At 38.7% G+C, this 15,267-nt stretch overlaps 1 protein-coding gene across 3 annotated transcripts; it reads left to right on the forward strand.

Moving 5' to 3' along the window:
• The first annotated feature begins 4,686 nt into the window (after positions 1-4,686).
• Positions 4,687-14,878, forward strand: LOC135719239 (uncharacterized). 3 transcript variants are annotated; one of them, XM_065241864.1, is made up of 4 exons: positions 4,687-4,813; positions 8,654-9,900; positions 12,648-12,978; positions 14,649-14,878. In XM_065241864.1, the coding sequence occupies exons 2-3, from the start codon at positions 8,884-8,886 to the stop codon at positions 12,975-12,977; spliced, it is 1,347 nt and encodes a 448-aa protein (XP_065097936.1). In that variant the 5' UTR covers positions 4,687-4,813; positions 8,654-8,883; the 3' UTR covers position 12,978; positions 14,649-14,878. The 3 variants fall into 3 exon arrangements, with proteins under 3 accessions (XP_065097936.1, XP_065097937.1, XP_073667888.1); XM_065241865.2 differs by having other exon boundaries at positions 12,648-14,878; XM_073811787.1 differs by having other exon boundaries at positions 12,651-14,878.
• The last annotated feature ends 389 nt before the right edge of the window (positions 14,879-15,267 follow it).

The raw sequence follows: 15,267 nt of genomic DNA on the forward strand, positions 1-15,267 counted from the left end.
AACCATGTTTATTTGGTGTATTGATTAATATCAGCAAAACTGGTTTGTAGTGTAGTAAAAAATTTATGGTTTTACTACACTAACCATGGTTGTCAAAACCATGGTAATTTTGTGGTTACCATGGTTTTACTACAGTAACCATGGTTTTTTTTGTTTTAACTGTAGTAAAACCATGGTTAATTTCGCAATCTGGAGCCGGGCCTGGTACACATAACACTCAATGAGACTTGAGGTGCAAATCATGCCCTGTCACTTATATTTAAGACTATTGTTTCTTGAAACTTATACAATTTGTGTACCATGGGACAAAGGGTGGCCTTCCAGGTAACGTTATGGCTTTGTGTGAATATATACAGTGTATTGTTCAAGCCATTTGTTAAAAATTTTAACTTAAAATGATAGCCATCTCCTAAAAAAAAATGTATAATTTTCATGCCTTGGCAAGTTGGCAACATACAGTAAGTTTATGAATTGTTTATTAATATAGCCTACAGCAGGTACCTTAACATTTACTTGTTACTCATGCACTAAGGTTAGAAAACGTTATCCATTCATGTTAATCTTACGTGTTTTGCTGAGTCAACATCAAATAGCCTACTTTAACAAGTTATTAAAACACACTTACAGGCTGATAACAGAAGCGCGAGATTGTACTGGCAAAGGTGGTTGGATGCTAAGTGATGTGATCAGCACACTGCTTCTCTCGTTCGATCTCAGGCAGCAGTGCTGGAATCGACAGACGGATGACATCAAAGTACCGCGAGAGCATGGCGATAGCCGTCTCCTCTGTATTATATCTAATCGCTCTCGCGGGATTATGATGTCATCAGTCTGTCGGTTCTTTTGGCTCCATATGAAGTCGAACGAACAAGCATTTTGTATCACCACTGGCACTGCATGGTTAAATAAACGCCGATGTCAAAAAACGGGACGCGGAAGGTCACGTAAAATCTCCAAAATTAGAACATGTGCTCAACAACAGCTAAGTTTTTTCCTCAAATATCCAAGTTTTTCTCACAACTTACTTTGTTAGCCTGAGCTTTTTTTTTTTTTTTTTTTACAAAGGACCGGTCCTGTGGGTGTGTTTCAGTTCACAGGGTATCTAAACAGTTTTCACAAGATATCCTTTAACATTCACATACACAACACCTGAGTCACGCAGATTAGATATTTAATGTGACATTTAAGCAGGCTGGACAAATTCCACTAATGTTTTACAAACAAAAAGTTTTCTTTCTGTCTAAATTGTTAATGTGTACATTAGTCTAAAAGTGTCTACCTTGTATCCATAGACGGAGTGTATCTGGTAACCACAAATAGAGGCAAATGTGTTATATTTTTTCTTTTAAATAAATGCTATACAGTTTGCTATAGTATTGTAAATACATTCATTAATTGTAAGTAATGTAAAGGTTCTTTTGTTAATTTTTTTTTTTCGAGCATTGTCATGACTCTTATTTGCACTAATAGTGGCGTTTGTTACTTGCACTGCCGAAGGAAACAAGCGAATGCCATCAAAGTACCGCGATAGCGATTCGAGAAATCATACATAGTAGTCTCCTTTCGATTGCTCTCGCGGTATTTTGTAGGGGTGGGGAAAAAAATCGATTCTTAGATGAATCGCGATTCGGACGTGGGCCGATTCTGAATCGATTCACAAATTTCAAGAATCGATTCTTAAATGTTAGTTTACAAAATAATAACGTGACGTTATCAGAACCAAAAGGCGGAACTCAACTGGGGGAGCGGTGCTTCACACGGACAACTTAAGAGAGCGCGCACTGCACAAGCGCATAGCGGAGCTTACAAGAGCAGAAGAGAAAGAACACTTTAAATGCTTCTAGGATTATACTGCATATATCTCTACACTAAATTTAGGGCTGTCACCATTACTTTATTCTTTTTGAGTACATGTCGAGTACTCCTTAAAATAGCGGAGATGCGGTTTAGTGAAACAAACTAGAAAATTACAACTGAATCAGAAGCATACAAATCAGCGCTACGCTGCCTCTCTCTCTCTCGTTTGCTCGCTCACACACACAGTGCGCGTGCATCTGCTCCTGCGTGAGGCAAGAATGCGCATCCTTGTGAATTTTGGAAGTTAAAGACGACTGAGCTGCAGTGGCCTGGCAAAACACAGTTGAGAAGGAAGGCGCAGCATTTAAAAAAGACCTGCGTGTTTCACAATTACTCTAAAAGACCATAATGACAATTTCGCTGGTGGAGCAGCAGTTAACTTATGTGTGATCTACCGGGATTGCCTTTGCGATCTACGTATTGGACATCCTTGCCCAAAACCATCCGCTGACTGTTTAGATATAACATGAATAGTTCTGTAAAATATGCACATAGTTTGCTATTCAGTTGCTGGTTGCGCTGCATTATATAAATACAGTAATACTGCCAATCACTGTGTATAATGATGATGATTAGACGCTTAACGTTCGTGGAAGTTAATGCCGGTTAACATATAGAATTAATATGTCACGTTTAATTACTATTTTTACTGGTTTTAATGTCTTACAGAAACAGGACATATATGTATATAAGAATGACATTATTTATCCCTTAGTTGCATTAAAGTACAGTATATGACAGTTCAGAGACTACTAGCAAAAGCGCAAACATTAACCTGGCTTTGAGAGCAAATGTGACGTAATGACGTCACAGATATGCAAATTAGTACGTCAAGAATCGATTCTGAATCGAATCGGGACCCTAAGAATCGATTCTGAATCGATTCATGAGGGTCCAAGCGATTCCCACCCCTAGTATTTTGATGTCATCTGCTTGTCGGTTTTTACAGCCCTGCATAAAGTTGAACACACATGATGCTTTTTTGACTGTGTACTGACACCTACTGACATAGATACAGTACTATCAACTCAGCTCTGGAGTTTCGAAATGTAAAAAAAATCACGAATATATCAGTGTCACAGTTCATGTTTACCCACGCCATCGAAATCTTAACAGCTTAAATACTTCTAGCCCACTCTCATCATCTGGCTTCATTTTAATCGCTTGATCATTTTACGTAGGTCTAATAGTATGTATTAATATATAGGCTAATATGATGATTAGTGATATTTATCTTGAAACACTTGTATAATACTTACCTATCAAAACTATATAAAAACGGACATGTATAGGCTATTAAATCATATATTAAATCATATAATAAATTCATATAAAAATATATAATACATATCTATAAAAAATATATATATAAAATAATAATGTAATATAAAATATATCGCTATATCTAATATACCAAAGATACATTATGTATTTTAAAGATAGGTTAACGGTGGGCTTAGTTGAAAAAGTACTAATAAAGCGCCATCTAGTGGAACATTAGTAAAAACCTGGTCAGATTTTTCTTTTTTATTACAGTAAACATGGCATGCTTTATGCTGACTCATAAATATCGACTGTATTTGAAGACTGCATTACTTAATAATGTAATGCTTTATAGCATATAAGATGGTACACTACTGTAAGAAAATGCCCCTTTGTAAGCGCTTGAACACCCACATAAACCTAAATGTTAAAAGTCTGTCTAAAACATACCACTGCAACCTGTTAGTAAATGCACACACTTATATATAAAAAAGACTGCAATGCAAAACAAATAAAAAATACAAATGTAACGGTTAAGTAAAGAATCTTTACATTTATAGGCTACTGAATAATGGTTGTATTCACTGGTGACAATATTGTAGCTAAAGCTGTGAGAATCAGAATGAGGTTAATGTTGTTTTCTGGTTTATGACTGAAACCGAGCTTCAGATGTCCTCAGAAAAAGCAGAAAATGTGCAGCTTTGGTCCGTTTGAACACAGTTTTGTACCACAGCTGTACAAGTGTGTGGGATGTGTGGAAAACATGATTGTATCAGCATTAGTTCTCTGTAAATGTCACACACACACAGAGAGATAGCGCTCTTTATATCCCAGATCTACATGCGTGCACTGTGTGGTGTTATACAGCTCTTATATGACTCAAACAGAGAATCTTTGCGACTGTGTGTGTGTGTGTGTGGGCTTGTGGCCGCAGCGTATCACTAACGTTTCAAGTGCAAACAAAATAAAGAGCAGACGTGCAGAAGGGTTAACTCGACCATATTAACACATCTGGCTCATGATTTAGCCCAACAATGGTAAGAGAACTATAATGTAAAGGGTGTAAAAAAAAAACTTCTTGTGATCTATTGTGCATTTGGAAATGCATTCAGGCATCATGACATGGCAAAGTTGGTCCAACCACTATTATCACTGACTCAACTTAAGACAGACACAAATGATATCTTAAATTAACCACTAAGAATAGCCCAGAAACCACAACCAGAAATGTGCCTCATACTGAAAACACCTTAGCAACTGTGTAGAAAATGCCATGCTACCACCCTAGCAACCATATAGCATCACCCTGGTAACCATCCAGAACATCCTATATTGTGGTGGTGAGTTTTGCAAGAGCAGGCATCACCTAAATGTACAATGTTTCTTTTGGTTTCATGCAAACATTTAAATTACATTCTTCACTTTCAATAGTCAACAACGCTTTGCCCACATATATGCTATGATATTGCACAGAGAGAGAGAGAGAGAGAGAGAGAGAGAGAGAGAGAGAGAGAGAGAGAGAGAGAGAGAGAGAGAGAGACTAAGACCATAAGTTGTCAGACAGTACTGAGAGGAGAGTGGGAGAGACTGAGAGCGAGTAGGAAGAAGAAAGATAAGAGTTTGTCTGACTGTCAGCAGCATCACAACTAGATGCACTTTAACAGATGCTACATAAAGCTCGAAGTGACTAAAGGTAAGACCACTGTTTAATATCCTAAAACAAAATACTGAATATAAACATAGAGTTTTGTAACTTATAAATAAAATTTCAAAAGTTTTATTTAAAATGCAAAACAAAAAACAAACTGTAATATTTAAATGTATTACTTTTTTGCAATGTTGCATATTAAGGCATAGGTGGTTCAGACTTTTACATGACTTTTATATTTTATTCCCTTTTTAACCCTTTCATTATTATATTAAACCCTGTATCATTAATTTGCATATATTTACATTAGTAATATTTAGCCTTTAGCCAGAACCTCATGTTTAAGAAATGCGATGTTTGTATCTGGACACTGGCATGTATTAATTAGCATTTTATGGGATCTGTAGACATAACTGTGGTTAGAAATAGCTGTGAATTCTGCTGCTTTAGATTATTGTGTATTTGTCTTTATGCAATTGCGAGTTATTTTCAGCATTAGTTACATAACATTTGTTTACTTTCCACATAAACACTCATCAGCCATCGTGCAATGAAAGATTGACTTAAAGTGCTGGGAGATAAAGTATAGGTACATAATTATTCATTAAGAAGAGGTCAAATTGATCTCTTTCTGCCAAATGCATAGCTGTTAATACTTTTTTCCCGATTCATGGGACCTTGAGGGCATGCAAATGGGTAAAATCACTTCACACCGCATGGCTGTAAACTTTCTTCAGTGAATGATCATAAAGAGAAATATTTGTATGTTCGTTAAATAAAACGCTTAATGGTTTCATAAGCCATAAAAATATTAGGGTTAAAATCTAATGTAAAATCTGTAAAACCTAATCTAATGTCCAAGAGATATGCAATCATTTAATTTTAGATCAGTGTGTCTTTGTAACTTTTCCTACTTGATGTAATGATTTTATTGTTGACCCTTTTTTGACATTCAAACTCATACACTGTTATTATGATAAATCTGTTGCCATAGAAACGGCCTTACGCAAGGGGGCTGAAGTTTTTAGACTCAAAGCTGGAGCGAGAAAGGTTGTCTAAAGATGAGTGCAAGCTATTACCATTAAGCCGTTAAATGCTTGTAAAGTATACATCACATATTTCTAAAAGAAATCGAATATTAAAGGTGCCAAAGAATGCATTGAAAAATCTGTTAAATTGTTCTTTGATATTTACATAGAAGTTATGTAACTTTTTTAAGTGCAAAACATATCCAGAAATGTTTTTACAACCCTCTATTTCTGCCCTATTTGAAAGTCTTATGAATAATAATGTTGAGGTCTGCTCTGATTGGCTCTGCTCTGTTCTCTCTGAGGCTCATGCCAGTAGCTCACATTAGTAAACATGTTGGGGCGTACATCTCAGTCTGTGTTATGTTGAGATTGACCTGTTTTTCTGCAGTTTTTTGCATGCAAGGTTTACATAAAAATGAGGAAACAAATGGTTTGAGCTCATAATGTCATTATCATGCACAGAACTCTTATTATTTATCTACGGTTTTTTTATTCTATGGCACCTTTAAAGCCACAAGGACGTTAATAAACTGTTAAATTATCAACATTACTGAAACAACTTTGATTTTAACACTGTCAATCAGCTTAGATTGCTTATGCCGCGTTCATATTACAAGCGACATGCAGCAACACAATCCTGTTCATTTTAATAGAGAGCTGAAGATTTCAGGCGACGCGAGAACTGGATGGGGTGCCAACAGTCACTGTCGCTTGTTTACACAAAGTTGAAAACCTTCAACTTTATGCAAATTATGAGCAAGTTTCAGGAGCAACTACCATTATGCTGCGTTTACACCAACCGCGTTTGAGGTGTCAAACAGTTTGAATGTATTCGCGCGTCTAGAGCAAAGTAGACGCGCAGAAAAAGCAAGCATCTGACGCACGCCAGAGGTGAAATCTGTTTCTTGTGGGAGGGGCAAGTGCTATGCGGTTGTCTGTTTGCAAGATTGCCGATTGTGCATTTATCGAAAGAGTTACCGGTTTTTATTTGGTCTATGCGGGGAAAATAAACGGCGCAGGTCGATAAACGTTACGTGACTCAAAAGTGAAATGTGTATTTACAACTTACCAGGTTGCAGAATGTCCTCACTGACACTTTTCAAAGCGAGGTCCTTTTTATTCCTGTCTCTATAGAAATAAGAACTTGTGTCGTATAGCTCCGGGTGACTGCTCACAGACAATATCAAGTGTTCCTTCATGTTGAATGAGTGACTCCGGGCTGGGTTGCCGCCACAGAAGCAAGCAGGCTCCTGATTGGTTAACGTGGCACAAAAATCCGCCAAAGTTCAAATTTTTCAACTTGGGTGTCAGCCGCAAATTGCCGTCAAATGCAAAATGCACAAAAAGCACCATTCACGCGTACTGCGCCAGGCGCTCAATTCGCATGAAATAGATGCGGGAATGAGGCAGAATCATATACAGCGCCACCCTAAATGCCTCATTGGTGCCGCGAGACCCTCAGACGCGCGTCAACGCGTCTTCACATTGACTTAACATTGAAATCACTTGCGCTTCACGCCTCTACCGCGACTGGTGTAAACGCAGCATTATAGTGAAGCGTGCCTTAATACCAGCATAGCCAGTTTTCACTTGTCTGAAGGCTTGCTGGCTCCCTCATGAAGCAATGACTTCAGCGGCATGAAGGCAACTCTAGGAAACGCATTCAGACAGCCTTCATGGGCAGCGTAATAAAATTCTGTTTGAGATATAAACAGAGAGCGCCTTTATCATAACTAACCCCATATTTGAAAACTACAATATAAATTTTTCGCTAGAAGTGTAATCAAAAGGTGTAAAAAGTGAAAACAAAACTTTATTTACGCTAAATTTGTGCTCCAGCCGTTGTCTTGGTCGCCATTATATTTTTTCAAACTCGACCAGTCTCGACCCATCACATTCCCCGCACATGCCCATGCATTAAATTGTGGGACAAGACGATGAAAGTATCTCAGGAGACAGGAAGTAGAGCAAACATTGGTTTAGGACGTGCCTTGATGCCTTCATGTGTTGAAATGCTGCTTCTGAATCCGAAGGCAGCATTTTAAAGCTTTCGGACACAGCCAACATAAACAAACTACTATTGTGCCCCAAACTTCCCGTACTCTGAGTCCCTCAAAGTAGATCATTTCTGATAACAAGCTAAATATATAACAAAAATGACCTTAGTTCAAATCACAGTTCAAACGTTACTGTGTAAAATTCATGTATACAATGTTAGCTACCTGTGTTCTTGCCTGGGTGCCAAATCTCTCTTCGCACAGCGGTGATCCATGCTCACCATCTTCCCCCGTCTTGAACCGAAATACTTTTATTTTTGACATGGTTTTTGTTCCAGAGGTCAGTTTAGTCACAAGCCAGAGCGATAAACAAATACAGACAGAAAGATAAATTTGGGCCAGGCACGTAGCCATGGCAATGGGCGTGGGTCCAATCAAACCATCTATATTTAAAATGTAAGCCTTTATAAGACTATTGAATGATGTTGGCTAACTTTCAGCTAACCATCCAAACCTGAATACATTGTCATACAAATGATGAAGAAATACCCTATTCACAGGATGAGTAATTATTTCCCCTACCTAAAGTTTGTGACATTGCGGTACTAACCAAGATGAAGTGGGTAATATTTGGTAGGATAGCATTTAATATAGAACGCAACAGTCCAAGATACAATTATGCCCTTATACTGTTAAAAAACTTTAAAGCTCATACAAGTAAACATAATACTATACATAATTTAAATTTTAAAAATGATTATTTTAACCATTTATCATGTTGCTTATGGTGAACTTCACTATAAGCATGATCTATGTCTAATATGCCTATGACCAATTTGCTTTCTTTTCCTTTTCAGAAATTTGTGAAGAGCCACCCAACAGATCCCCAGTCAGCATGATGCCATGAGTCTCCTTTGAATCCTAAACCAGTGTTACCAACATAACTTTATTTAGGAGACCAGTTGACGCCCCAAAGTACATAAAAAATGTTTTCTTACAAACTCTTAAAAAATATCTTTACACAAATTTCCTTGAAGATTGTGTAAAAAGCTTTTTTATAGAGAAAACGTCAACCTCTATTGTCACCATGGCGAATACAAGCTCCTTTTCTGTTCCAAATTGCAATGAACAATCATCAGCACCTGTTTTTAAAACACCTTCTCCTTTTTGGAATCAGGATTCTGTGTTCAGGAGACCGAAAAATATCAGAGAATCCACATCTGATGTGACCGATGGATTTCCTCTCTATCCTTACAGATGTGATTTTTCCTCTTTGAGAAACCCGGACATGTCTTACGCTACAGGACTGAATCAGATCTACTCCTCAATTAATCCTAGCAGCACATATATAACACCATCATCAAAACTCCTTGTGAGCGATCCAAATGCACTGCATGGTATTGGAAGGGGGACTTATCACTGGAGTCACTTAGCTTCAGACGTAGAAGATGGGTATCGAAATCTGCATAACTCACAAATCAATCCGTTTTTAGCTTCATATTACTACAAAAAAGCTGTCAGGGATGTTTTACAAAGAGATGTTTCAAGTGAAAAAATCGAATCAGGTTTGCAAAACAATAACAGACCGAGAGGAGACAAGTATTGGTATCACAGACCACAGAAGCAGGGTATTTTACACAGCTTCAAAAAAGACAGCGCAAGGCATTGTGTGAAAAATAACCCACTTCTAGGTTCTCTTCTATATACAGATACAAGGAAAAACAACCAGCACAATCCCAATTTGAACCACTTTAGTCCCGCCACACCTGTATCAAAAAAGAATGATGAAAATCAAACAAGAGAGGAGCTCCCCCTACTGGACTGGAGAGAAGATGCAGACAAACACCATAATCACCAAACAAACACTAGTACACAACCATCATCTTCTGTCCTGTGTGTGCTCCATCGGTTTGTAGAGGGTTCACTGGTGGAGCTTGAGAGCGGTCGACTAAAGCGTGTAGAGGATTTACAGATGGAGGATTTGGAGCAGTGTGCTGAACTTCATCCTGAGCTGAAACTGGAACGACTCACCGTGTTGAAGATCATGCCCTCACACAAACCTGCACTGTTATTACACGTGAAGCTTGAACGGGACCATTCACAGGTTAGCACATACACAGTCGATCGTCTTGATTTGTTGGATGTTGAAGTTAATATAAGACTTTAAACAAATAGTTAAATTTAATGTTTTGTTTAGCCCAGTGTTGTTTTCATTGATTTTCTTTCACCTTAACACACAGCTACAATTCGAAAAAGCAATATTTTTGGTTGGTATGTTTGGATATGTTTGGTTGCAGAACAAGACAGAAGAAGTGTGTTTGACTTTATGTGGCGTCACAACAACCGACAAGCAACTGACATCAACATACAACTGCTGCTTCCGAAACCGCCTACTTCCATACTATAGGGTGACCATACGTGCCATTCTTCCCGGACGCATCCCGTCCAGGATTTCCAGAAGTCGTATTTGTTGACCGCATACGCCATTCAGTTAAAAACACAAGATATACAATCGTAGTTTCATTCTTACCTTAAAATGTAACGGTTGCTTTCCTGTAATAATAATAATAATCCTCTATGACGTATGCGGTCGACAAATACGACTTCCGGAAGACGAACACAAAATCCTGGACGGGATGCGTCCTGGAAGATTGGCACGTATGGTTACCCTACCATGCCACAAAGTAGGCGAAAAACAATAGGCGAGTCAAGTATTATGTCCGAATTCATAGTATTCCAAAAACAGTACGCGAAAAGTACCTGGATGACCTACTGCTTCTGGTTAGATTTTGAAGCGGGCATACGACATCGGCCCTGTCCCAAATTGCACACTTCATGTGGACTTTTGGTCTTGTTGCCTTAAATTGTGCATGCTCGCTTAGTCTACAAGTCCAGGGTGTCCCATCTGTCATTTTTACGCTCCGAAGTGTGCACATCAGCGCTCGCTTTGCACCCTTGATGCGGTCTTCATGCGTTTTCTCTGATCGGATAGCTATCCGATCGTTAAAAGACCAGGTGTAAATGCCCTCCGAAACGTTTTCGAGACGGATTTAAATCCGATCGCTCAAACCACTTCAGGAGGTGGCCTGGGATAGCCTGGTTAGCCAGACCTACATCAAGATGTAAGGTCTGGCAACTCTTCACACAAACGGTTCAATGCAAGGGGCGGGATATAAGGTTGTCCCTCAAAATGCCTCTGCACGCAATAGGATAGCGCTATGACCAATCAGAGCAACGAAGAACGAAGTTTTCAAGTAGGAACCGTCGCAGCTCTGTCGTCATCGTGTTAAGCCCGCCCCACAGACGCTACACACGATGTGATTGGCCTGACCAAATTTTGGTTTTTGGAGCTGTTAAGTGTATTGTGAGTGCCTAGACTAAACCCTGGCAGCAAATATATTTTGCGGCCGCTAGGGTGCGTCTAGATTTCTAGGCTAGGCCTGGGACGCATTTCAGACGAAACTGGACAAGTGTAAATACATCTGGTTGATGAAACCACATCGTTCAGTGGATAACTCTTCCCAAACTTAAGCACGTCACCTGAAAGTTAGCCGTTAAAGAGGCAAACAAACAAACACGACACGCTCGTTGCATTATAGAGGGACGATAGCGGGTCAAAAAAGCTTTCTAGAACCAATAAAAGAGTCTAATGACAAACTCAAATGACAAAGAAATAAATCTTTAAGAGAGAGTTTTTGGAATGCTTTTCCCATCATGGACCTGTACGTTAAATCACCGTGCTGTCCTGCTGCACTGTACTGTGCGCTCCAGCTCATGCCGAGCAATGAGACGCGCGTCCCCTGCCCAACATACAGTACAACATTCAGTAAGTGCTGCCTTCTGTTGCATAAACTTTATCTTAAGTTTTTTAAGGCGGAGTAATAAATAGTGTATTTGCATTTTGGGCGGGAGTAAAATATCAGATTCAAATCCGTTTTGCAAAGACGCATTTATGTGACCAAGTGTAAATGGAACAGTTTTAACAAATCAGATAGCTATCCGATCAGAGAAAACACATGAAGTGACCAGGTGTAAAAAGGCCCATAGTCTTCTGGTTCAATTTTGTCCCATTTCAGAGAAACATGTGTGCCAAAATTGCATTAACAAGTTTGACTGGCTGGTGTAAAAAACTTTAAGGGCATTTTTCTCAGTTTCAGTGTTTGCGTAGTTACTGCACTTAGCCTTTGTAGGGCAGAATAGCACTAAAGTTTTACGCAAATCTCTAATGGAAATGCAGATAATGACAGCAGACAATTTGAAGTATCATCAATATAGAACTTAACAAATTAACAGGTTTTCCATTCAGAGCGCTGTGTTTGGAGGTATTTTAAATAGAAGCCATTTTATTGCAGCCCATCCATCACTAAGTTCGGTATGTCTTTAAAAGCGAAATTATACAATTGTTAGTTTGCATTTTGAGCATATAGAGTAAACACATCTAGAACTAAAATGTCGGCACAATGGCTCAACGTTAGTACGTAAGCTGATCATTGGTTCTCTTGTGTCTTGTGACTGCATGTTTTGTAACAATGCATATGACACCTAGTCAAGAGATTCCTGAGAGCCTTTCGTGGCTTCAAAAAATTTGGTAAGAAACTTGCCTTGTGTCTATATCGCATACTGGGACAGTATGTACTAAATAAATGTAGTATGTATCTCACGCATAAATAATAAGTACTTGCCTATTAAATTGCACAAGGTTTACAACATACAATGTATTATTCATACTGATTTATGCATACTAGTATATACTGTAGTATGGAAGAGGGTGATTTTGGATGCAGGGAGGGCCTTTATTGCAGAAATATGAATCAAACACTTATATTTTGGTAACTTCGTTCTGTCATTCAGCAGTTGTCTTTGGAGGTGAATGAGGGGTTGCCCTTTTTTGTATGCGGGCGGGGCTGGTCATCTTGCAACCCTCAACTCACAAATCAAACCTGCAGATTGCAGTGCCACCAGCTGAAGGTGGGAGATATCTGCTTGGCGCTGACACGTGACCCCGCCCCTGAGGTACAGCCTGCCAATCAGAGTCCAGCTGAGATGAGCATGGATCATAGTGTGCCAAAGTGTGACATCTACAAGAAAAGCACACTATCAAGAAAGGACCAATCACGAAAGAGACACTTGACAGCTCCTGAGCTCAGAGACATTTCCAGGATACACCAAAGCACAGATTAAAGTCGCCATGAAACGGAAGTAGCGATTGCCTTATTTTCCCCGTGGTGACGTATATCCGAATGAAACGGCTTTTGAGATGAAATAAGGCAGGGCTGGATTTGAATTTGTCCATCGAGATCTGATTGGATCGTTTGAAGTTGGGTCGTGTTGCTAATTGCTAATCACTGCGATCTTCTCCCGGACCCCGCCCACCTGCCATACTTTTGACCGGAAGTGAAGAGAGATCGTTTTGAGGAGGGGAGGAGATTTGCATTTTTGATTAAAGATTATGAGCACACACGAATTTTCAAAAAAAAATGAAGCTCACAGATAAGTCATTTGTTAATAATACCACACTATTAAAAATACATATATAGTTTTTCATTTCAATTTCATTGCGACTTTAAAGGGACACCATGAAACTTTTGGCCACTAGGGGGTGCTAGACACGTATTTTTCACTTCTAGCGCCCCTAGAGCCCACAAGCGCCGCAGCACTGTCGCAAAGGAAAGGAACTGGCCAACCTTAAAACTAAACTAAAAACTAAACATTTAAAATGCTAAACGATCAACATTTTGAGACAACAGGGAGAAACGCAGTCATGTTACAACTTTCTGATGAGGAACTCGTCGTGGCAGAAGCCATTTCTCAATCTGAAGGTTGCAGCCTCCGGATGTCGTATTTCTAATACGTCATCAAGACTGTCTTATTTCACAATATTAACAATTACAAAGTTGACTATTATACTTAGTTAATCGTAAATTGTTGCAGTATGCTTATGACTTGCGAATGTAATGCTCAGTTTACCTTAATAACCCAGGCTTGATGACGTGTGAAGCCTGCATATTTGACCTCCGGAGGCTGCAGCCTTCCAATTCAGAAACGACCAGACGTATTTCCTTGCCTTTTTCCAAACAAATATTGTTGCATCCTCTCTCTCTCCCTCGCCACCAGGATTTTCCGCAATGGCGCTCGTTATTCCTCTTTTTTGTGTGAAAATCGCTCCAAATCCAAGTAAACCGATGCGTTTAGGTCTGCCGCTTTGTAATACGTCACGCGAGTGACAGCGGAACGCAGCAAATGAGGAAGAGAGAAGAGAGAAACGCTCGGATCTGATTGGTGAATGAATAGGGTTTGGTTTTACACTGTGAGCAAGTTTGAGTGCTATAGCATCCTGGATTGTAATGTAAATATCATAGACACAGTAAAAAGAAAGGTAAATACGTGAACACAGCATCTGAATACAGGGAACTATATGCAATATAATCGCCGTAATTTATAAAGAACATCGCATTTATGTATGAATCAACAGTTTATATAAAAAATTGCCTTAAAGGGGAATCGAACCCGGGTCGCCCGTGTCATAGGTCCGTGACACTAAAAACTGTGCCACAGAGTCACATATTAAAAACTGCTCTCTACACTCCTTAAGTAGCCTCCAGCAAAATTCACGTTAAAAACAAATTGTGTGGAGGAAGTGACGTATGCCGTAAAGCAGTCGAATTTTGTAGTTTTTTTTTTGTGCTCTGGTTACTACCACAAACCCTAAGTTTTAAAATACGAGTAAAAGTGATACAGACCCCGTCAGGCTATGGTAGACATGTCATTCAACCTATTTAAAGTCGATGTACTATCACAAGGGTCTTGAAAATGTATTATGAAGGTTGAAAAATTACATGGTGTCACTTTAAGTAGCACAGATTCATCATTTATCAAATAGTGTAAAATAATAACCCAGTCTAATTAAGTCTAATTCTATTTTGGTGTATTGCAAATAAATCTGTTTTTACACATTACAGCTGCCATATATCGCATAATATCTGTTTGTACGTAGTAACTGCAATGTTTCCAAATACATTTTGTTTTAGAGAATACATCTCTAAAACAACTGTTCACACAATATACAACTATTAAAGTACAACATCAACCACAAAAAAGGGCTTTACAATAGTAACTGATTTTGTATTCACTATAATATCCAGAAAGTTTACCCAAATATGAAAATGCATCACTTTCTCACCCCCATGCCTTCTTTATTCAGTTAAACACACACACAAAAAAAATTTAAATGTCATTGACAAAAATGGGACACAAAAGAACCAGTCAACTACCGGCAAACAAGGGTACCGCAATACTTTGAGATTTAGTAAGAGTGCTTTTTAAAAAAAATATGCTTTAAATGTACGGAGCAAAAATTAAATAAAGTTTAGTTTCACATGCTCACGTGAAACTTTCATGCGCGCACTCAAAACTTTCGCCTGAGCACATGACAGTTTCACGTGAGCACATGAAACTAAACTAAATTTTTTTT

Source organism: Paramisgurnus dabryanus, chromosome 14 (genome assembly GCF_030506205.2).
Source record: "Paramisgurnus dabryanus chromosome 14, PD_genome_1.1, whole genome shotgun sequence".
NCBI lineage: Eukaryota > Metazoa > Chordata > Actinopteri > Cypriniformes > Cobitidae > Paramisgurnus > Paramisgurnus dabryanus.

Bases quoted from the DNA above. Each gene is read 5' to 3' on its own strand.
- LOC135719239 (XM_065241865.2), top strand. From the start codon at position 8,884: ATGGCGAATACAAGCTCCTTTTCTGTTCCAAATTGCAATGAACAATCA. The intron at 9,901-12,647 runs GTTAGCACATAC...TCTGTCATTCAG, and splicing joins TTGAACGGGACCATTCACAG to CAGTTGTCTTTGGAGGTGAA.